Here is a 25,007-nt window from a genome sequence, read left to right on the forward strand (position 1 = left end):
CCATTACCATGTGCAAGCCTCTGGCTCTGCGCAGCCTCAGGGCTATGTTCATGTTCTGGGAGAGCAGGCAGGCCAACAATGAGGTCAAGGTCGTCCAGCAGAACCACAGAAGGCTGCCTCCATGTCGCCTCTGAGAAAGCCAGCTCCAGGGTTTTTTGTATGTGTTCAAGCCTTTTTCCTTAATATGCAAGATATGAAATGTTATTTCAGGGCTGGTAAGTATAGGTTGCCCTTTTCAGAGCATTAGAAACGCTCAATATTGATTTAACCATGAAAATTTGATCCATATTTTGTTAATATACCAATCACTAAACTTTGATCATTAACGTGGTTTAATTAATAGAACCTCAAAGGACCCAGTAAAGTGCTGAATTTTATAAAGCTGAAAAAAGGAATATGATACTATGCATGTTATTTTTACCTGGACTCATTCCACAGAAAATTTTAGACAGCATAAAAAATTACTATCTTAAAAAATAGCAAAATAAAAGCAGGATATGGAAAAACATAAATGAAAGACTAGGGGATCAAGATTCAAATAAAATCAAACACAAATGTAGCTATCTAGAGATCCCAGAGTTGCTATATTTGAATCATACATTTGGCTTCAAACTTCCTGGTGAATTACCAAGTTTTAATTTTCAAAGAATAGAAAACATACACATTCATAAGCCAATGTAAAGAATTTCTGTTACTTAGGTCAAAAACAAAATTTTGGAGGTTCTTGGGTGGCTATTTTGGTTAAGCATTTGACTCCTGATTTCAGCTCAGGTCATGATCTCATCATTCGTGGGATCAAGCCCCACATCAGGCTCTGTGCTGATGGCATGGAGCCTGCTTGAGATTCTCTCTCCCTCTCTCTCTCTCTCTCTGCCCTTTCCCCACTAGCACACTCACTCATGCACATACACTATCTCAGACTTTAAAAAAAATTTATTAAAAAAATATAAATATAAAAAAACAAAAATTTACATGAAGTTCAAGCATGACTCTGAGAGATGGACAGTATCTCTAAAACCACCTTTGCAGCATATGAATTAATTAGTTTTTGAAGGCTATTTCTTAGTTTCTTACCATATGGTAGACATAAAACACACACACACACACACATACACACACAGAGCATGGACTGGTTGGGATGACAAGGTAGAGGTAGCCAAGGGGGGAAAAAAAGGTTACTCAAAATAAAATCTTTCCAATCTTGTTTTTTGATCAAATAGATGATAACATAAGCATTAAAGATTTTTAAAAGTACGAAAGTATATATATGGTAAATTGCAATTCTCCTCTTCACTGTCCACAGCCGAATTTCCCTAGCAATTTAGGAATATTTACACCCATTAGAGTATATCCTAAATACAAACTTTTTCAGAATGGTCTAAGTTGGCATTTCCAGGAATATGGTCTACAAAGAGTTTTGGCTAAGAAAATAAAAGGAGGGGGACTCTCCATCAAGTATAGAGAGTTTAGAAAATTTTGCTGAAAATATTAGAAAGCTAAAGATTTAAAATTTCTAAGGAATTGGGGCACCTGGGTGGCGCAGTCGGTTAAGCGTCTGATTCTTGATTTTGGCTCAGGTCATGATCTCTGAGACTGAGTCCCACATCAGGCTCTGTGCTGGGTATGGAGCCTACTTAAGATTCTTTCTCTCTCCCTCTTCCCCTCCCCAGCTCATGCTCTCTTTCCAAAGGAAAAAAATTTTTTTTCTAAGGAATTTCAACAACTAACAGAAAAGATAAGGGAAGATTAGATATTTGTACTTACTAGATTAACAGCATGAAATAACATTTCTGCCTTTCTAGCAAAAAAGGGATTTATGTAGAGTGTTACCATATTCATACCTCGTAAAGTTTTACAGTCCACTATCTCCACATGGGCATCCAATATGTCAAATGCTTCTTTACAGACTGCCTTGGCTAAAGTTGATTTTCCACTGCCCTAGAAAATAATTGCTTCATAAGCAATATATTCAATCACAGAAATAGCTTCTGTTACTGTGGCAACCAAGACTCAGCCTCACCAATCAAGTATACACTACACAACATTCTATGTCAATTCTAACTCAATAAAGCTGGGGGTAAAAAAAAAAAAAGAAAAAAAGAAAACCCACCTCCCTGGAGTTCTAGGATCACATTATGGTGCGTGACATTTAGCATAAAGTAAACTAACAGGAAGGACTGAAACTCTAGACTCAGGAAGTTTTAAATTTTTTTTTTTTTTAACATTTTATTTATTTTTGAGACAGGGAGAGACAGAGCATGAACAGGGGAGGGTCAGAGAGAGGGAGACACAGAATCCGAAACAGGCTCCAGGCTCTGAGCTGTCAGCACAGAGCCCGACGCGGGGCTCGAACTCACAGACCACGAGATCATGACCTGAGCCGAAGTCGGCCGCTTAACCGACTGAGCCACCCAGGCGCCCCAGAGACTCAGGAAGTTTTAAGAGCACTCCAGGATTAAGTGGGAAAGAATGATTTCCTAAACATGTATTCAAGTCTGGCAAAGAAAAATATGTAATATTTTGCAAAAAAACCCAGAAGGCTCTAGCTTCCCAGCTCTAATAGAATGACTCAAGTGGTATATAAACACAGGCAAGGTTAACAGATGACAACCCAATCTCAGGAATATAAACCCCCCAAAAAGGTACGTTTCCCACCCCAACTTCAACCTTAATTGGTACTAATACTAAAAATAATCAATTGCTTTGAGAAAGTTAAAAAAAAATACACCAGGTCTAGTTGCTGGGGAAGATATGCAGATATCACCAAAATATGTCTTTTCTTTTAACCTGCTAAAAGCTGGATGTGTCCTATGTTCATTACACCACACAGACAGAAAATAAACATTTAATTTGTTTTTACAATTTTTTAAATCACTGATATTTAAATCTTTTACCTTTAAAAACAGTCAATGCTTCATTATTTGTTACTAGAAGGGAATAATGTAAACATTAAATAATCTTTCTAGAGAAATGAAACCTAATCCCATTTAATTTCAACTATTTTCAGTGAAAAAAAATTATTACCCACTTCCTTGTTATCTTAAATTAACTGCAATTTTAATTTACAGTTTCTTGGTGATATACAGTATTACTGTGACCTTAGTGTACTATGTAGCCCTCAGAGACTATTAAAGTGGGCAGAACTATTTACTTTTTTATTAAGTGACTCTAGACTATATAGAGTTTGATCCAATGTGTACTTCTTTTTTTCAAGTAAAAGCTTTATTTTTTTTCCAGGTTTATAAATTAACGTGTGAAGCATACAAAGGAACTGTAAACACTTAGTATAAGAGAAACGTAAAAAATTTTCTGTAATCTTACCACCTCACAGAAGTAACCACAGTCCATTGTTCTGAGGTATCACCCTTCCAGACACCTCATACACATTTAAGTAAATTTGTAAAGATGGGATTACAGTATTTATGTGGGTTCATGATAAATCACTGTCCTCTTTATCCACAATTATGGAGCTGCTTCGGCTCCCCAGCACACCACCACTGTGGGACATACTGCACATAACACGTTTAATAAGCCCCTTCCTAATGTATACTAATGTTGTTTCTAATTTTTAGCTATTATAAATAAAGCTAAAATAAATAACCATATATGTGTTAACTTATTTGTCAGATTACACCTTTAGAATAAATTTCTAGAAGCAGAATAAATGTATCAAAAGGTACACACACATATTTAAAATTTTGCTGACCGGGGCCCCTGGGTGGCTCAGTCGGTTGAGCGTCCGACTTCAGCTCAGGTCATGATCTCGCCGCTTGCGAGTTCGAGCCCCACATAGGGCTCTGTGCTGACGGCTCGGGGCCTGGAGCCTCTTCAGATTCTGTGTCTTTCTCTCTCTCTCTGCCCCTCCCCTGCTCACACTCTGTCTCTCTCTGTCTCTCAAAAATAAACAAACATTAAAAAAAAAAAAAATTTGCTGACTGTTGCTATAGTGCCCCCTAGAAAAGCTGAATGTTGGCAGGTTTTTACAGTTCTTTTAATATAGGTTTTTTCCCTTGATCTAGTATTATTTCCTACCCTTGCTGTTTTGTCTAGCTTTAACAGCCCTGCACCAGTTCTAACATTTTGTTTTTCAGCACCGTGGACTGGAAAAACAGCCAAGCTTGTTACACAAAATCTGAAATTTAGCAGCCACTCAACAAATACGACCACACTTACACCTTACAGAATTGTATTTACATTTAAAGTCAACGGGCTCCAAAAAATAGAGAAATTAAGGGTGCTGGGGTACAGGTCCCATCTATCATACTTTGCTTAGTTTGAGGGCTTTCTCCTCACAAAGTAAATCACACTTGTATAGCACTTTTGAGTTTACAAAGTGCTTTCCCATATATTATTTCCCTTAAGTGAGGTTTATCCTAAGAAGGCAGATTAAGAAACCACAAAACTCCCTGTGGTCATAGTCAGAAAGTACAAGACAGAGGTGGGACTCAAATCCAGGTCTTCTGCTTGTTCTTCATATTACCCATGATACCCCTAGGTGAGATGGAAAAGTCTGTCTGAGTCAATACGATACTGCTTTTTCAAAATAAATATAAAATGATGATGCATTTTGAAATGTGACACAGAAACCTAGAAACCACATAGAATAGTTCCTATATTTCACCAGCTTGCATACCTGGGATAAATCTCCACTTGATCATGGTATACAATTCTTTATACACATTGGTTGATTTGATTTGCTAATATTTTGTTGAGGATTTTTGTATCTATGTTCATGAGAGGTTATCAGTCTGCAGTTTTCTTTTAACGTCTTTGTCTGGTTTTGGTATTAAGGTAATGCTGGACTCACAGGATGACTTAGGAAGCATTCCTTCTGCTTCTATCCTCTGAAAGAGATTGTAGAAAACTGGTATAATATCTTCCTTATAGGCCTTTTTATATTGTACACTTCTTGTGCAAGTTTTGGGAACTTGTGTGTTTCAAAGAATTGGTCCATTCATCTAAGATGGTTAGCAAATTTGTGGGCATAGAGTTGTCTATTACTATTATGACTTTATTATCCTTTTAATGTTTATGGGATCTGTAGTGATGTTCCCTCTTTCATTTCTGGTATTAGTAATTTGTGTCTTCTTTTTTTTTCTTAGACTGGCTAAAGGCTTATCAATTTTATTGATCTTTTCAAAGAAGCAGCTTTGGTTTCACTGACTTTTCTCTGTTGATTTCCTGTCTTTAATTCACTGATTTATGCTCTAATTCTTATTTCTTTTCTTCTCCTTACACTGGACTTAATTTGCTCTTTTTTTCTGGTTTCCTAAAGGGAATACTAGGGTTATTGGTGTAGTTGCACATAACTATGTATATATACATGTATGTGTATATATACACACACACACATACACATGCACACACACATATATATTTTTTACTGCATATAGATATGTATATATAAATATGTATTTTTTTAAATTTTATTTTTAAGTAATCTCTACACCCAGTGTGGGGCTTGAACTCACAACCCCAAGATCAGGAATCACATGTTCTACTGATGAGCCAGCCAGGCACTCTTGGAGTAGCTGTTATATTTTAAGTAAGAATCAGAAGAAAGCAACTGAACTAGTAACAGGAAAAAGAGTTATTTTACTAAAGTTAAAAGTGAATGGAAATGAAAAAGTCTTAAAATTTTGAATTGAATAAAAGAACAAAGATTCACAGAGACCACACTGTACCTCTGAAAACAATTTTGCACTGGTAAAGAATAAAACTGTAAGCCCTTTAAAAGGGCAGGGAGGGGCGCCTGGGTGGCTCAGTCGGTTAAGCGTCCGACTTTGACTCAGGTCATGATCTCGCGGCCCGTGAGTTCGAGCCCCGCGTCGGGCTCTGTGCTGACAGCTCAGAGCCTGGAGCCTGTTTCAGATTCTGTGTCTCCCTCTCTCTGACCCTCCCCCGTTCATGCTCTGTCTCTCTCTGTCTCAAAAATAAATAAGCGTAAAAAAAAAAAAATTAAAAAAAAAAAAAGGGCAGGGAAACTCTAGCAAAACTGATGAAGATTAAAAAGAGAAAAAACACAAAACACCAAAATCAGGAAATGGAACACCATAGTAGATTCCACAGCCATTCAAAGGATAATGAAAGGAATACTACAAACAACTTTATGCTCATAAATTTGACAACTTAGAAGAAATGGACCAATTCCTTTAAAATTACAAACTACCAAATGTCTGCCATGGTGAAATAAGACAATTAAGGAAATTTAATTTATAATTAAGAAGTTAAAGGTCCTGGGGCAGCTGGGTGGCTCAGTCAGTTGAGTGTCTGACTTCGGCTCAGGTCATGATCTCGCGGTTCATGAGTTCGGGCCCCACATCAGGCTCTGTGCTGACAGCTCAGAGTCTGGAGCCCGCTTCAGATTCTGTGTCCCCCTCTCTCTCCGCCTCACCCCTGCTTGTGCTCTATGTCTCTCTGTCTTTCAAAAACGAATAAACGTAAAAAAAATTTTTTTTAAAGTTAAAGGTTGGGGTGCCTCTGTGGCTCAGTCGGTTAAGTGTCCTACATGTCTCATGTCATGATCTCATGGTTTATGAGTCAGGGCCTCACACTGGGCTCTGTGCTGACAGCCTGGAGACTGGAGCCTGCTTTGGATTCTTGTCTCCCTCTCTTTCTGCCCCTCCTCCGCTCACACTCTCAAAAATAAATAAACATTAAAAAAAAAAAAAAGTCAAAGGTGACAAAAATCTCAACACCCAGATGGTTTCACTGGAGATTTTACTAAACATTTAAGGAAGAATGAATACCAACTGTATATGCTCTCTTCTAGAAAACAGAATAGGAAAGAACACTTCTCAACTCATTTTATGAGGCCAGTATTACCCTAATAGCAACACCACACAAAAGTGGTACAAAACCAGAAAACTATAGGCTAATATTGCTCATGAATTAAAACAATTTTTTTAATGTTTATATATTTTTGAGAGAGAAAGAGTGTGAGTGGGGAAGGGGCAGAAAGAAAGGGAGACAAAGAATTCGAAGCAGGCTCCAGGTTCTGAACTGTCAGCACAGATCTGGACACGGGGCTCAAACCCAGGGACTGAGAGATCATGACCTGAGCTAAAGTCAGATAATTAACAACGGCTGTTGCTCATGAATTTAGATGAAAAAATCCTCAACAGAAATATTAGCAAATAATGGGGTGCCTAGCTGGCTCAGTCAGAAAAGACTCTTGATCTCAGTTGTGAGTTTGAGCCCCATGTTGGGTATGGAGATTAAATAAATTTTTTTTAAAACATTAAAAAAAAAAAAGGATTTTTAGCAAACAGAACTCAGCAATGTATACAAAGAAAATACACCACGACCAAGTGAGATTTATTACATACATGCAAGGCTGGTTCAACATGTGAAAAAAAATCAACCCTATCAACACCCTAAAAAAGAAAAATCATACAACTGTATCATATGATACATAAAAAAGGCAGTGAGCACGACACCTTATTCATTTTATTCATCACCCCTTTCTAAATCACCACTTCCTATACCTTGTATTAACAACTCTATATAACAGATGATCAAAACTCAAAGAAAAAAATAAAATTAGTTATTAGTGAAATGGGCACATTTTAACTACGTACCTTTCCTCCTGTGAATAAAAGGGCTCCATTCCTAAGTCCTGCTACAAGGGACATCAGCTGCCGAGACAAAGGGCGCCCCAGGAGGCTGTGAGTGATGTGTTCCATGGAAGACACACCTAAAGAATTCACTCCTCTGCAAAATATATACATTATTGCATGATAAAACGCTGAAGCAGGATAAAATCCAGCTGTAAAAAATTCTGAAACTTTCCTTTCCAGGCTAATTAATGATTTTTAAAAGAGTAAAATGTTAGAAAGTTTCCCTTAGTTGACAGCGTATTGAATTAATGCCAAATCTGAGTCACAACTTTTAAAATTAGTTTTATTACTTTCAAACATGTACAGTAACTAAAAGTTTTGTCTTAACAGGACATCTCAAGGAATTTGTCTTAACAGACACAAACAACAAATCATAAATGAGAGCATTTGAAGTGTTAAAAGAATTGAAGACTTATTTCCTCTTAAATTAAGCTTTGAAATCCGGTTTCAATTTGTAGATTATACAAGCATGAACTTCAACCTACTTCCTGACTCTACCACTTTATTTCTGATAATATAAATTCTGAAAATCAGAATCTGAACTGAAGAGATTTTACTTTCTACATGAGCATTATGCTATAAACATTGTTACTTTATGGTTTAGTCCTTTTATTAAAACATTTACAGATTATACTATTATAGGAAATCAAATCACTGCTACTATAACCACTAAAGGTTTCTGTGAGGAATTCTGAGATATAATGTTTATACGAGAGTCTCATATTTCCTAAGAGATAAGTTAACAGGAGGTTCTTTTCAGACTTGTCTTAAAAGCTAAGGAAAACACAAATAATCCCAATTAGTACATTAATAAAATAGCTGAAGGAATAACTTAATTTGAAATATTTTTAAACATTCAAATAATGTTTTTAGATTAACTTTTAAAGTAAATGTATTAACTCTTAACAATTATTGTTTTATTCGAGCACATATGATCTAGGTCATAACCAGTTGTTTCCTTCTCACAAATCAAATCTTGAAGTAAAATTTCTAATAAGCTTCAGACTTTTATGTAGTTACCTAAGAAGACAAGGCAAATTACTAAGCTAGGTGTGAAAACAGAAACAATCCTTGAAAAAATATCTACTAATGCATTACTGAGATTATTCAATGACATTAACATCTACTTTAATATTTACATATAAAAACCCTGCCAGAGATAACGTCAAACATGTCTGTAAACATATTAGTTTGGCCGTAACTTCTTACCCCAAGCAGTTCAGCTTTAAAAAAGGAAGAATAAAGTCAATTTCCTCACTGTTTTCTTCTTTTACCATAGGATCTAGAAGGACCTACAGTAGCAAGGAAAAATCAATTTTACATTTCAAAGTTATATCTGTAGCCTGTTTTTCTTGGGTCCTAGGAGATTGATTACTGATTTTGTTACACCACCAAGAAAAGATATATTGTGCATGCAAGATCATTATTCAAATTAGCCTTGACAATCATAATTTATTCATCCAAGGAACATAATTTACTCATCCAAGCAGTAAAGAATGTCATCTACTTCATACATTTTGCAGATACATACATCTTTATTTATAATTTTGATTTGTGTCATTTTTACTCTCCAAAATTCTACCATTTGTATCTTCTTTGAATGGTATTCCTTCAATTTTATCTCAAAAGTAGAGACAAGGTCTAGTTCCAAACCATTCAAATTCTAAACGACTAGAGCATCTTCAATTCTTTAACAATGGGAATGAATATCCTAGCTAAAACATAATATTCTAAAAAAGACCACTTTTAAAATACTGCTAGAAGAAAAGTGATCTGGTAATATTTGTGAAGAGTTGAGAATTTAAGAAGTGACAAAATAATATGGGTTGTGCAGAACTCCAACTAAAAATAGGAATTTTAAAAATCAAATCCCAAAAGCTAAGTTTTCCTTTGTTTCAATACGAGAATAATTTGAAATCATGATCTATCTGCCAGTTAACACAATCAATTCTATCCTTGAAACTTAATTGTGCATTGATTTTAAATTTAGGATAAATCAATTTGTTTAGATAACTTAAAGAGACTATATAATAAAATATTTTAAATCAAGTTATTCCTTACTCTTATCATTCACGTTTCTAATACACTTCAGGATGCAAAGTCTTACAGGTAAATTCATACTTTATTATTGATCCAATGTGACAAATATTATTTTATTAAAGATTCAATAGTTATGTGATTACTTGTATTGTGATCTTCTGCAGCAGATTGGGACTCAATAAAAAAATGTTTTCTTTTTCTTTTTCCCCAGAATGAACTATATTTAGAGAAAACTCCTCCAACTCTATCAAAAAAAAAAAAAAAAAGAAAAAGAAAAAAACAAGTAATAAATGTGAGTTAGTACTGAAACAGATAATTTAAGATTCAAATTTCTTTAAATTTAAATAAAAGCATTCTTCAATATGTAAAATCTACCATTTACTTATCATTATTATGCTTCCTGTTCACATGTATTAAAGGTTGTAACAACAATGAAAAATTTTTCACTTCTTTAGTAGGAAAAATATCAAAATAACAAAATTTACCCACCATCTTTAATTCTCAGCTTAATATATTCTTCCTCTGATATTATCAAAGGAAGTGTGGTAGTGGTACATTGCTGTAGCCATGAAGAGAACACAGTTTTTACATCTTCTTCACTTACATCTTTAGGCTGCCAGAGAAAAGGAAGAACAGTAATGAATTATCCAAATACCTAAATTTAACGTTAACATCCTTAGTTTAACACCTTACTTTGCTAATAATATGTAAACCTTGATACGGCTGATGGACCTTAAGCAAGCTTCTTAACCTCTCTGAGCCTTGCTCACCTCATGTGAGAACCATAAGATGGTATCCATTGGTAGGAGACTGGGGAAGTAAATCACGGTATACCCATTCTACAACAGTGTGGCAAAAATAAATGTGCTAGTTAAAGGTGCACACCAGTCTGGCATGACCATTTATTATCTGTGTGACTGTGGGCAAATTAATGAAACTGTCTCAACCTCAATTTTATAATCTATTAAATGGAGCAACTAAAAAGAAACAACTTAAACATAAAAAAAAAAAAAAAAAAAGCAAACCTTACCAAACAAAACCAGGAAGGATGTTCATATTTAGAGGCACAGATCTGGGAATTGATATTACAGCACAAGGAATACACTGAAGCTGGAAGAAACATTTACACAAGTGGCAAAGTTTTAACACTCCCTACCTCTAGGACCAGTGACACATATACCATAATTTGGCTCATTGGATGGAAAACCATTCCAACTCCATTCTCCCTTGCTTCCCTCTATTAAAGAGGTGAGAAAGAAAACTCTCCAATTCCCAGAGTGGACCTGTGTGTGCATATGTGTGAACATACATGTGACTCCCTTCTGACCAATAGTGTGCAATCAGCAATTGTTGAGAAGGGCCTCTCTTTCTAATTAAAAGGTATACAAACCTTGCAAGGAGGTTTTTGCTTTGTGTCTTTCCTTCTGCCAAGAACGCATATGTGATGCCTATACGTACAGCAAATCCCTTGCATCTAAGAGGAGGAAAGTTATAGGCTAAGGATGGCAGAAAGACCAAAGGAGCCTAGGTCCCTGATGACATGGTTTAACCACCTATGAGCTCCTCCAAACTTCTCTGTACATAAGAAAAATAAATTCTTTGTATGTTCAAGTCACTTTTCTTTGTTTTTCTGTTAAGCAGATTGTAGTACTGTTATACCCAGTAAGTGTAATGTTAATATGTTAAAAGGTATAAAGAAATTCTGAGAAAAACACTATTAATTTTTAAAGCTTTTAAGTTTTTAAAACCTACATGAAGACAAAAACAGGAATACACAAAAATTCATATAGGAAAGATCATTAATATCTGCCTAGGAAAATAAGCCTCTATTCATCCAGAGTCAAGCTTAGCTCTGCTGATTAAGCTTGGTTTAGAACTTGATCACCACAAAAGCAGGCTAAACTAAGTACAGGCATCGCTTTCCCATTCTTAAAGATCACAGAAACCATCTGTCACTTCTTTGGATTTTATTGGGCAATGGGATTAAAGACTTAAAGGAAGTCTGAAAATGAAAACTATTTAAAACCGGGCGCCTGGCTGGTTCAGTTGGTAGAGCATGAGACTCCTGATCTTGGGGTCATGAGTTCAAGCCCCACATCCACTGTAGAGTTTACTTAAAAAAATATATTTAAAATCAAGACCTGAAGAATCAGAAAGCAACTCACAGTTCCTCTAGAATCAGACATGTTTAGGTCCTAAGAGATATAATCACCCCAGAGACACCTGCCAACATCCTAAAAGTTCCACTAAAATATGCAACTCAGGATTAAAAAAGGAATTCTGCACTAAGAGCCTCATACTGAGACAAAAAAAAAAAAAAAAGTCAAATGTCTGTACACAAGACCTAACTTTTGAAAAATACGAAGATCAATTAGCTAAAAAGTTAAAACTAGAAATCACTGTGTACGGTTCTGCCAATGTGTTAAATGTTCAGTTCCATACTATTGTGGAAATGGCATTTATTCTATTTATTTTTCTCTTCTCCAGTACATAATACAAGCAATCTTATCTGGGGTTTCATCAAAGTTCTGTTAAAATGGCTCTTCCATGCTATAATGACCATCATGATCCTAAAGACCCAAAAGGGCCATTCAAATAATCAGAGAAGGATAAAGTCATGTTTGGAAGTTTCAAAACCTAGAAAACAGTAATTTTCCTGGATTGTAGTGCTCTGAGAACTGGTAAACTAAACTGGCACAGGTGATAATACTCTATTAGCGAGCAGTCTAGCACTCTTTTGGTTGCAATATTAATGCTGTAATATGGGAAAATTTTTAAAAATTACATGAATATAGCAAAAATACCTATCTTCTAAAAGCCAAATTATCAGGGCACCTGGCTGGCTCAGTCAATAAAGCATGTGACTCTTGATCTTGGGGACATGATTTCAAGCCCCATGTTGGGTGTAAAGCTTACTTAATAAAAAAAAAAAAAAAAAAAGCTAAATTATCATATTTGCATTGGCACAATATACATAATATGTGTGTTGCTTACTAAAGACTTCTTAGTTTCTCAAAAAATTAAACACAGAATTACCATAAAATCCATCAACTCAATTCCTAGGTATATACCCAAAAGAACTGAGAGCAGAGACTCAAACAGGTTCTATAGCAGCATCATTCACAAGAGCCAAAAAGGTAGAAACAATCCAAGGGTCCATCAACAAATGAATGGGTAAACAAAATGTGGTATATACATACAATGGAATATTATTTACCCATGAATAGGAATGAAGTTCTAATACATTCTATAACATGGGTGAACCTTGAAAACATGCTAAGTGAAATAAGCCAGACACAAAGGGCAAATACCGTATGATTCCACTTATATGAAATATCTAGAATAACCAAATTCACAGAGACAGAATGTACATAGGGTTACCAGGAGCTGGGGGAGGACAGGATAGGGAGTTATTGCTTACTGGGCATAGAGTTTCTGTTTGGGGAGATGGAAAAGTTTTGGAAATAGATGTGGCAATGATTGCACATTATGAATGTAATTAACGCTGAACTGTACACTTAAAAATGGTTAAAACAGCATTTTGTTATATATATTTTACCACAAAAAAGACTTCTTCGCCCTTCTAGCAAAAAGAAATACAACATTCTTATTATTTAGCCAAAGCATCTCATAAGATGTGTAAAACAACTGACAAAACATAAATTTGAACTCACTAAGTTTTCTCTAGGTTGTAATTTTAGAGATCTTGGAATTTTAGGGGTAATTTCCACTGGAGTTATTCTGACTACTGCATGCATTTCTATATTTAGTCTCTTTCTCAGGTCATCTGGAATCTGAAATATAAAAATAAATAAAAATATAAATATGTCTAAAACTTGATTTAAAAATATTCCACAGTGTAAATATTGGTATTAACTTTCATAAACTCGGGTAAATTAATGGGTAAGTAAATTTGCGTTATCATGATTCAGAGAGTAACCAGATGGATGTTCAGGTACTGTTGTATCACAAACATTTTAGTTTTTTCCCTTCATTTCTTTCTTCTCACACCCTCCTCAGAATGCAATCCATCAGCTGTGCTCTCTTGAGTCAAGCCTGTGTGAGTACAGGATGGCACCTGCTGCTGTACCACCACTGTTCAGTGCCCACGGCTGCCAACCTTTAAAGTGGAGTGGGAAGTGTGGACTCCTTGCTGCTATCTTATATGGTCTCCAGGCCTTTACCTGGCACTTCTTCACCCCGTACTCACCACATATTCATAAGGAAAAAAAAAAAAAAGTATTCCCACCACGTGGCAGAACCATTCACAGACGGAAAGTCCTAACAAGTTCAGTGTTAGACATTTTTATTTTGAAGATGTAGCAGGATCTCTTAAACTGGGAGTTTAGAGCTAACAGAAAATAATGAGCTGATGGTCTAGAATTTTAGAAAATGATATAAGCCAAAGATATTAAAACTTTGTAAGTTGCCAGCACAGAGGTCGTATGTGAAACTGGCAGTAAAAGAAATCTACAAAGATGACCCCTTTCCTTTCCCATTTTTCTTCCCTAACAATTTCCTCCCTTTATCACCATGAAGTCTCACTCTACAATGCTCAAATTAAGTTCAAGTAAGAGGGGGCTAGTGACTCATTTCACATAAATGAAGCATTACTACCTGAGGCCGGGATGAGAAGATGAAACAACAGCTGCTCTCCTCTCTCCCCCAACCCCCCCACCCCCCACCACCTCCCCGCCAGGCCCACAGTTAAAGAGCTGACCTCATCAGGGTAAGCAGCTTCTGGACACGTTCCCATCCTGGTGCCAGCTCACACCATAGGTATCTCCCTACCTGGGCATTTCCCCCAACATATAACAAGTCCCTCCTCTGCTTTCAGGAACTGGGGAACAAACCTTTGGCAGGTATTAAAAACGTAAGGCTTCATGGGGCATCTGGGTGGCTCAGTCGGTTAAGTGTCCGACTCTTGATTTTGGCTCAGGTCATGATCTCAGGGTTCGTGAGTTCGAGCCCTATGTAGGGTTCCATGCTGAGAGTGTGGTTCTCCCTCCCCCTTTTTCTCTCTCTGCTCTTCCACTGCTCATGCATGCATGTGCCCTCTCTCAAAATAAATACACTTTAATTATTATTTTTTTAATGTTTTTATTTATTTTTTGAGACAGAGAGAGACAAAGCATGAGCAGGGGAGGGTCAGAGAAAGAGGGAGACACAGAATCCGAAACAGGCTCCAGGCTCTGAGCTGTCAGCACAGAGCCCGACGCGGGGCTCGAACTCACGAACCGCGAGATCATGACCTGAGCCGAAGTCGGAAGCTTAACCGACTGAGCCACCCAGGCGCCCCCTCAAAATAAATACACTTTAACAAAAAATTGTGAGGCTTTGTAGGGCACCCCATGCTAAGCATGAACTCTAGAGTTGGCACACCTGGGCGTAAATCCTAGTTTTATTTATTGTGTAACCTAAGGCAAGTAATTTTTACCTCTCTGGGCCTATAACTATCTAAGCTTATAGCTGTCCAAGTTTACTTAACCAGAATATACACAATTTTCACCCAAGCAAGGACTTTACCATATAATCAGAAATGTGCCCCTGCAGGGACTTTAGACACCACTTCTTATACTGATTTTCAAATTGTATATAAAATATTATTCTAACTCATAGTTTGGAGAATTTCAAGCAACATGAAATTGCTCTCTCATAATAAAATTTATACTAACCCACACTTTCCCAAGATGAAGCGCTTCTATGTCTTTGGTGTACTTTATGGCATTCTTCAATTCCTCAAGTCCATTCCAGACAACCTTTAGCACACAGGACTTAGCAGCTTCTTGACTATGGTCTGAGCTGATTTGTTTTTGATCTAGTGGTTCTGATATCTGCTTCCCTTTTTCAGGTGACAGGACATTTTGTTTTGTTTTACTTTGCTGTTGCTTTGGAGAAAGTAGCTTAATTAGCTTTCCATAGGTCACAGTAAAGCTGGGCTCCACATCAAAATATTCCTGGTCCCATGGAAATACATGAACGGCATAGTGTTTGCGAAACTCAGAAGTTGCTGTGGCATTACACATACTGGGAGGCTGCGATTTGCACACTCTAAAAATATTGTCTAGAGGAACGACTTTGGACTGCATATTTTTGAATGCATTCATTTCAGTTAAACCCCAAGACAGCTCTTGTTTCTTCTCAGACCCAAAAGAAAAAATGCTTCCTATCAAAGTCCATAAGCTTGGCATGGATGGTGAGTCAACTGTAACTTCTGTTTTATTAGACCTATTGTGAAATTTCCCATGTGCATTATCTGCTTTTGAAACTGTCTTCTCTTTGGCCTGGCGGGTCTTTGGCTGAATAAGGAGTGTGGTATCAGCTTCCAGCCTTCCATAAGCAGCAGCTGGAATCAGTGCAACTGTGTGGAAAATAAAGCTCATTAGTACGTGTTCACCTCTGCTATGGATGCATTACCATGGAGTACAGTGGAAAAATATAACACCTACCAATTTGGATGAATATGTAAGTTTGCTGATCAACCCAAACAGGAAAAATGGCTTTCGGAAAAACTATTCGAATTTGATCTAGCAGATGCTGTTCAAGGGAAGCAGCATGCAGTTCCTACAACCAACAAACAAAAAAATCAATTCACTTCATGTTTAGTCCATTCTGTGTCTGGTAAGGAAATCACAAGTTCTTATAACTCGAACCAGCTCAGAATATATAATGAAGCTCAGAAAAGAGAAATCTAGAGACACTGATATTCTGGCTTCCAGTTATGGAAGGAGTAAGTCACAGGGCTAAAAGGTACAGCACAGGAAATATAGTCAGTGGTATCATCACAGTGTTGTATGGGGACAGATGGCAGCTACACTTGTGAGCACAGCGTAATGTACAGAGATGTTGAATCACTATGTTGTATGCCTGAAACTACTGTGTACATCAACTATACTTCAATACAAACAAACAACTATTTTGAAGCAGTTTAACCTTAAACCAGGCTAATTCTCATTGTGTTTTCTTTACCAGTATCTCCCAATCATCTGCTGATAGGGGTTCCACCTCCACTTGCTGACAAGACACCACATGGGAGCACAGCTTGAGAAACACCTGGAATAAATCAAAAATGTAAAACTACTTTTAAAATATTTTTTGTAAAAAAAATTTTTTTTTGCATCCCTAGAAAAGAAGAAGTTCTCTCTTTAGGTAAATAATAAAGTGTGAGTGAGTGAATGAACGAGTGTGCGTGCCTGTGTGAGTGTGTGCCTGCCTGCACTTGGTGGACCTTCATTTGACAAATATTTATTAAGTACCTATTCTTAGCTAGGCCTTCATATACTCCAAAATTTTAGGAAAAATTGTTTCACAACTAATTACAGAAAAAAAGAAAATACACCCTAGCACAACAGATTTAAAAAAAAAAAAACAAAATAAAGATAACCATTAATAAAAGAAATGTAATTTAAAAATGCAAGAAGGGGTGCCTAGGTGGCTCAGTTGGTTAAGCGTCCGATTTCGGCTCAGGTCATGATCTCACAGTTCTTGAGTTTGAGCCCTACGTCAGGCTCTGTGCTGATGGCATGGAGCCTGCTTGGGATTCTCTCTCTCTCCCTCTCTCTTGGCCCCTCCCCTGCCCATGCTCTCTCTCTCTCTCAAAATAAATAAATAAACTTAAAAGAAAATAGAAGAGGAAACAATGTCATCAAGTCATGGCTTAATCTAGCATATACACACTCTATTATTTCTAGAAGTTTTAAGACTTTTAGTTTTATAACTAACCTGCATGGTACTTCTAGAAAGTCTAGAAGAGTAAAAAAAAAAAAAAAAAAAAATGCTCAGAGATCAGAGAAAATTATTTAGAAGTATAAACATTCACAGCTAAAAGTAAAGTAAAACAAATATACCCTCATTCCAGTCTACAGATACATATGAAATGCCAATGTGTCTTTTGGGGTGCCTGGCTGGCTCAGTCAGAGCTTGCAACTCTTGATCTTGGGGTTGTGAGATGGAGAAATAAATAAATAAAACTTAAAAAAAAAATAAAAAGATGGGGCACCTGGGTTGCTCGGTCAGTAAGTGTCCAACTCTTGATTTCAGCTCAGGTCATGATCTCACCATGGTCATGAGCCCTACATCAGTTCATGAGCCCTGCACTGGGCTCCATGCTGACAGTGTGGAGCCTGCTTGGGATTCTCTCTCTCTCTACCCCTCCCTGCACTCACTCTCTCTCCCTCTCTCACTCAAAATAAAAGAAAAAAAATTTAAAAGAAAGAAAGAAAGAAATGTTAGTGTTTCAAGAAGCTGCAATCTACCACCTAACTTTCTTTTCCCTTTCTTTAGGCATTTCTGAGGATTGAGGAGTAAAATCCAAAGCCACCAAATGTTACATGCTCCAGTTAACCAGCCCTTCCTTTGTTGCTTCTGCGGATTGGAGCAGAATTCCCCCCAAGTGCCTCACCCTCAGTGAATTTCCCGTTAGTATTTCCCCATACACCCTATTTGAAAGGGGCGATTCCAGGGAAGCACAGAGCAGCTCCCACCCACCAAGAAGCTAGAGTCCTGGGCGAGCCAGTTCACCTTGTTCCTATTCTTTGGGAGACAGTGACTTAGTGGTATTGCTACAATAAAGAAGATCTGCAGAAAATCAGGTAAAAGTTCACTCTGAAGCAAACAGGCATTAGAAACCAACAGGCCTGTTCAGAGGCAGATGAAGACATCAAGATCAGGAACAAGAAGCTGGTGTTTCTCTCTGGAAAGTACCACATATTCTAAGAGAGCAGAACTTTAACTTGCTGTGTAATCCTGGGCAAAATGTTCTGTCTCCCTAGGTTTGTAGAGCAAGGAACCAAAATTAGTGAGTCTAAGTCACTCTGGTGCTAAAGTTTTAAGATTCTAACAAAGACTTAGGGTAAGCGAAGGACTAATACTAGGACTATGGATTTCTCATTAGTGGCCTTTTCTCATTATCAAAAGCAAGCATGAACAAAATTAGTCTATGTTCAAACCAAGATAAAGGGATGTAACATTCTCATATACTGTTATGGGAAGCTGGTAATAGAATGCAGTTTAGCCCATCTATCAGAATTTTCAATGTGTAGCCCCCTGGACTCTGTAAGTCAATCTGTAATGTTTCATTCTATACGGATTCAGAGATGTTCAATGCATACTGTAGTATGTGGAAAGGTACCTCTGATTATACTTTGGGGGGAGAACTGCAGAAAATGTGTGTGATTAAAAAAAAAGAAAATGTGTATTCTTCCTTCCCTTTCCTTCCTCCCATTCTTTAAATCCTAAAGGTGTACTAAGATCCCAACATACAGTACACATTCATTCTGAGGCTGGGGTTAGAGAAATCCATTTTTTTTACTTTCAATTGTAAAATATTTGCAATGAATGTGTATTATTTCCATAGTTTAAAGTATTTAGAAGGACATAAATTGGTGAATACAATAAAATGAAAAACTAGACGTAAGTCCTTAAGCTTTGAGGTTTACAATTAAATTCATAGGCAAGACAAAAATAGAAAAATAACAACTTTTTTGTTGGATAGATTTTTTAAAAATCAAGTATGATTCTGGAAGGTTAGAAGATTTGCTGGAAGCAAATGAAGTCTAGTAATAGTAAGTAAAATTCAATAATTCATAAAGTAAAAATAATTGCACACAAACAAAATCAGGGAACCTGGAAAGTGAGTGAAATAGATAGAACACAAAATCAACTAGGGAGCAGAATACAAGATAAAGATTTAACAACAGAGTTTACAGTCAACTTGCATATCCTAGACTGGTTATAGCAGCACACAAGTTAGGTGTCATCTCACCTCCTTAAAAAATTAATTTGAATGTTTACTTTCCATTGTTATATTATGTGACATCAGGAAAAAGTTATAGTCATCACATTTTGTACTCACCTGGTCCCCATTTGAGAGTCCAAGTTTCTGACCAAGTTGTCTGTTAATTTCAGCCACACTGTCACCTTGATCACTAAAATGCCTGCCTTCTACCCAGCTCAAGAATGCAGGCTGATGACCCCAGGCCACTTCTATAGCTTGATTCTATTTATTAAAGAAGAAAGGAGGTGTATGAGAGTTTTTGTGTGCTTTTCTGTATTCACATTAAAGATAAACTATTATTGCAATCCACACATACAAAAAGAGTTCTATAGATAGGCGATAGGTCTTGGTTGTGCACATTAGAGCATTTAAAAAACTATAATCATTTCTAATACCCAAAACTGGTGATGCTGTGGGTGAAACCAATACTCTTACATTCTTATGATGGCAATACAAATTGATTCAACCATTCCAGAATTCAAAATGGCAACAGGTAGCCAATGAATTTATATAAACTTTGAGCTAGATGTATATATTTGAATATTTATTCTGAATTAATGATTGACTGAAGAAAACCACACCAAAACATATCTCTGCAGTATTTTCTGTAACACTAAAAACTTATAACTGTCTCAAATATCTATTAATAGGAATATCATTAAATAAGTTACAAATTTACCATTTTGGTAAAGCATGAGTCAGTAAGTAGAAATATATCATGATCATTAAAAATATAACTGGGGCGCCTAGGTGGCTCAGTCAGTTAAGCGTCCGACTTCGGCTCAGGTCATGATCTCAGTTTGTGGGTTCGAGCCCCATGTTGGGCTCTGTGCTGACAGCTCAGAGCCTGGAGCCTGCTTTGGATTCTGTGTCTCCCTCTCTCTCTGCCCCTTCCCAGCTTGCACTCTGACTCTCTCTCTCTCTCTCTCAAAAATAAATAAACACTAAAAAATTTTTTTAATGTAACAGTATGTTTATTAAAGGGGAATAAATGCACATGGTAAAACCACAAAAATTACAAAAGCATAAAACATGAAGGCAGGTTCCTGTTCCCAGAGGTAATTACTATTAGCAGCTTCTTATGTACACTTCCAGAAATTTTATATTATGCAGCTTCTTAAATAACTTTAAGCTTTAGAACTAAGAAATTGTATGTGCAAGTAATTAAATCAAAATATAACATGTATTTTCAGGGCGCCTGGCTGGCTCGGTAGGTGCAGCATGCGACTCTTGATCTCGGGATTCTAGGTTTGAGTCCCATGTTGGGTACAGAGATTACTTAAAAATAAAAATATTTATTTAAAAAAATGTGTTCTCAGGGTGCCTGGGTGGCTCAGTTAGTTGAGTGTCTGACTTCAGCTCAGGTCATGATCTCATGGTTCGTGGGTTCGAGTCCCTCATCAGACTCTATGCTGACAGCTCAGAGCTTGGAGCCTGTTTCAGATTATGTGTCTCCCTCTCTCTCTGCCCCTCCCCCACTCCTGTTCTGTCTCTCTCTCTCTCTCTCAAAAATAAACACTTAAAAAAATTAAAAGGACTTCATTGATAACCATGAAAACTTACCACTTCATGACATTTTAGTATTATTAAAGTCATTTATTAATATTAAAATTAAGTCATTGATGCACTGAATTGTTAAATATTAAATTCATTCATTTCCATCAAATCTTACTACCTCAAAACTGGTTATAGGCTGCTTATTGTGCTTCTTTCTTTTTTTTAAATATTTCATTTTTGAGAGAGGGCACGGGCGGGGTAGGGGGAGAGAGGGCAGAGGATCCACAGTGGGCTCTGTGCTGACAGCAGCGAGCCCCATGTAGGTCTTGAACTCACAAGATCATGAGCTGAGTCGAATCTGACACTCAATTGACTGAGCCACCCAGGCACCCCTACTGTGTTTCTTTAAATAGGAAAAATTTCAAAGGATTTTGAGGCAATATAATGTACTTCCAACTAACCATGTTATTAAAACTTTTTATACAAGAAAGTCATCGTGTATCTCTTAATTGTATAATTTTTCTCACAATTCACAGGATAATCTAACTGTTCTTGCTGATGCTAAGCACAGTGTAATAAAGTATACAGAGCACTGGACTGGAGTCAAATTCCAGATTATTATGTCAGCTGTAAGTATGTTAGCTGAGGTTACAGGGTGAAGATGACCAACTCCCTGGGTGTTTTCCACAGTTTCATCAGTCAGCGGCATATAATCCAGATCAACTCTTATTTCATAAGAAGAAAATTTTATTTTTTTAAATGGGGCAGGTTTTAAATTTATTTATTTTTAAGTAATCTCTACACCTAATGTGGGGCTCAAAATCACAAGCTCGCGATCAAGAGTCGCACACTCCACCGACCAAGTCAGCCAGGCACCCCTACAGAAGAAACGTTTAAAACTAGAGACGTTAAATAAGGAGATACAAAATATGGCCTGAAATATCAAAAATGAGAATTCTACCAACTCACTGGAAAAGGGAAAAACTGACTTTATTAAACAGGAAAAATACTTCAATTATTCCTTTGGTCAATGTGTAATAACCAGCTCCATAATCATAATACACGTTCAGCTGGATTTTGCAAACTAATATTGTGAGTCCATTTTCATGTAAAACATTTTCCACCTGAACTGCAGAACCACTGGGCACTCAGGTAAAGAGAAGAAACCCACAGACTGGAAAGAGAGGAGCTCCTCTCCCAGAAATTCAATCAATAAATATCTGCTTTTGCCATTACCTGTGGTATTGGTATAATCCGGAGGGAACTTTCAGGTGAAATCACAGGTAGTCATGCCTTAGGACTGGCCAGATTTGAGGCCTAGGTTATCTTTTGCTAACACAAAAGAAATGACAAGTCTGTACCTGGCCATTTCCGGATGGCCATTTAGGTTTATTTGTTTGAATTCAGTGTGGACGTGAATCCTTTCCCCCATTTCAGCCGTCACAGCAAGCACTGAGCCTAGCATACAGACAAAATAACTCAGGTAAAGCAATGGTTCTCAACGCAAGGGTGATTTTGTTTCCCAGGAGACATCCGGCAATGTCTGGAGACATTTTTAGCTGTCACTACTGAAGGGGAGAGATGCTACTGGTATGTAGGGCCTAGAGAGCAAAGTTCCTATAAACATCTTACCATACCCAGCACAATCCCCCATAAGAAAAAATTATCTAGCCTAAAGAGCCAAGATTAAAAAATCCTGAGTTAAAGCATCTACTGGGTACCCAGTCCTGAAATAAGGACTTGGATAAACAAAACAATACTTGAAACACAGAGCGTGACAAGGGAGATGTGTCACATAAACAGAGCAGTGAAGTTTTGAAAAGGAGACACAAGTGAGCAACAGAGAATCTGAAAGCTAGGCAGAGGAGGTAAGATTGATTATGCTCAGTTTTTAAAGTCATGGAAGGAGGGAAAACATTTTGGGAAGAAAGAAAAGCACAAATACACAAGTGGAAAGGAGCAGGGTTATGGAAGAAACAGTGCTGCACAATGAGTGAGAGACAAGAGGACAAATTAACAGTGTGGAAATACCAGCCTAGGAGTGCCAGTGAGTACAGAAATAGCCTAGATACCCAACGTCCCTTTCACCATCAACAACCTAGGAATCTGTAACAGTGGGTCTCAATTCTTGTACATCCAAATAGCCCAAAGTTACTTTTTAAATTACAGATGCCTGAAGTTCACTCCCCAAGATTCTGATTCAGTAGGCCTGAGGAAGGAACAGAACATTCGTTTTTTGTTTTTTTTTTTTAATTTTTTTTTCAACGTTTTTTATTTATTTTTGGGACAGAGAGAGACAGAGCATGAACGGGGGAGGGGCAGTGAGAGAGGGAGACACAGAATCGGAAACAGGCTCCAGGCTCCGAGCCATCAGCCCAGAGCCCGACGCGGGGCTTGAACTCACGGACCGCGAGATCGTGACCTGGCTGAAGTCGGACGCTCAACCGACTGCGCCACCCAGGCGCCCCAGAACATTCGTATTTTTAAAAGCTCAAGGTAAGTCTGACACAGGCCAGAAGGCCATTGTTCTGGCCCTCTTCTCATTTCAACATTATAGATATTATGTACTCCATGCTTCAACCCAAATAAAATAATTCAACCCATTAACTCCCAACTCATGACTTTATGCTTTAATAATTACCCATGCCCTCTAGCCCAGTAATTCTAGGGGGAAAATTATCTAGAAAAAACTACAGAGAAGTAAAGTGAAAAAGTAGGATACTTAAAATTATTGTAAACTATTGGGGCGCCTGGGTGGCTCAGTCGGTTAAGCGTCCGACTTCAGCTCAGGTCATGATCTCGCGGTCCGTGAGTTCAAGCCCTGCATGGGGCTCTGTGCTGACCGCTCAGAGCCTGGAGCCTGTTTCGGATTCTGTGTCTCCCTCTCTCTCTGATCCTCCCCCGTTCATGCTCTGTCTCTCTCTGTGTGTCTCAAGAATAAATAAATGTTAAAAATAAAAAATAAAAAAAATTATTGTAAACTATTAAATATTTCCTGCATGACCAGTCAGTGCTGGGTACCATGCATCCACGATTTCTGAGGATTTCAAATATCCTATCCTTCTGCCCGCGTAAGCACACTCATACTTGTAGACTATGTGCCTCTATTTCTACTTATGAAAATACGGATGCTGTCTCTGCCAGTGCTTAGAAGGGCAACTGACGACAGAGTTTCAAGCAATCCTACCTCTGTACTTCCAAGTATGTATGCATAATTCTACTGCACATTCCTGGTACACCTCGGATGGGTTCCGAGCATCGGCGACACAGGGAAGAACCTTCATTTTCTAACCTACCCTGCTCAGGGAGACGGTGCTTAGTCTCTGTTAACGTGCCCTTCACTTAACAGGGACTCTGCAAACCAAATCTGCCCCTCCCTCTGGAGGCCCGGACGGCAGTCGGGCAGGAACCAGGAAATCACTAGCAGGAAAAACATTTTTTAAGGTAATAAAAATTACCGACTTCCCAGGAGCCTTTCCAAACTGGAGTGAGGAATATTTCCCAAAGCACACGTAGAATACTGGGATGTTTGAAAGCCCACTCTTGGCGAGTGAAAACACCTGGAATAGGATAAGTTTAAGGCCCAGTGCTGCACCAGACATGGTGTGGGCTGCAGAGTGTGCCCCCCGCGGGCCCTGCCCTCGAGGGGCTTTCAGTCTGGCCTCGGAACGGCTGAGCGGAGACAGAAAGGCAGCCCGTTCCACGCCTCCGGGAGAGGCCCGAGCCGCCGCCGCGTCCCTCAAAGACCTTGACTCGGTCCGCCCCCAGGCTGCCGACCAGGTGCCCCGAGTCCGGGCTGGGAGCCCACGTCCAGGGCCGGCGCCTTACCTGCAGCAAGTGAAGCTGGGCCACGAGACGCCGCGGCAAGTGGAGGAAGCAGTCTCGAGCGTTGGTGAAGACCAGAGTCACCGCTACCCCACCACCCTCCGCACCCGCCAGGCGATCGCCACCCCACATCGCCGGCAAGCACAAATTCCCCCGAACGTACGCTCCAGCGGACTCGGGCCACTGGGCCTGCCTAGGGTGTCAGAACCTGAGAAGATCGATCGACCCCGCCCCCTGAGGCCACGCCCCTC

At 38.1% G+C, this 25,007-nt stretch overlaps 1 protein-coding gene across 1 annotated transcript; it reads right to left on the minus strand.

The window, feature by feature from the left end:
* Nucleotides 1–7: 7 nt before the first annotated feature.
* On the minus strand, nt 8–24,953 carry LOC125916920 (peroxisome biogenesis factor 1-like; the record flags this gene model as incomplete). The annotated part of the gene is made up of 13 exons (XM_049623168.1): nt 24,760–24,953; nt 19,513–19,656; nt 16,629–16,712; nt 16,109–16,223; nt 15,335–16,020; nt 13,334–13,453; nt 11,050–11,133; nt 10,149–10,272; nt 9,803–9,903; nt 8,829–8,911; nt 7,581–7,713; nt 1,842–1,938; nt 8–178 (listed from the first exon to the last, which is right to left on the minus strand). Coding segments are annotated over exons 1-13 (2,071 nt in total), but the record flags the coding sequence as incomplete, so codon positions are not given.
* Between the last annotated feature and the right edge of the window lie 54 nt (nt 24,954–25,007).

Source organism: Panthera uncia, unplaced genomic scaffold (assembly GCF_023721935.1).
Source record: "Panthera uncia isolate 11264 unplaced genomic scaffold, Puncia_PCG_1.0 HiC_scaffold_1320, whole genome shotgun sequence".
NCBI classification, from domain to species: Eukaryota; Metazoa; Chordata; class Mammalia; order Carnivora; family Felidae; genus Panthera; species Panthera uncia.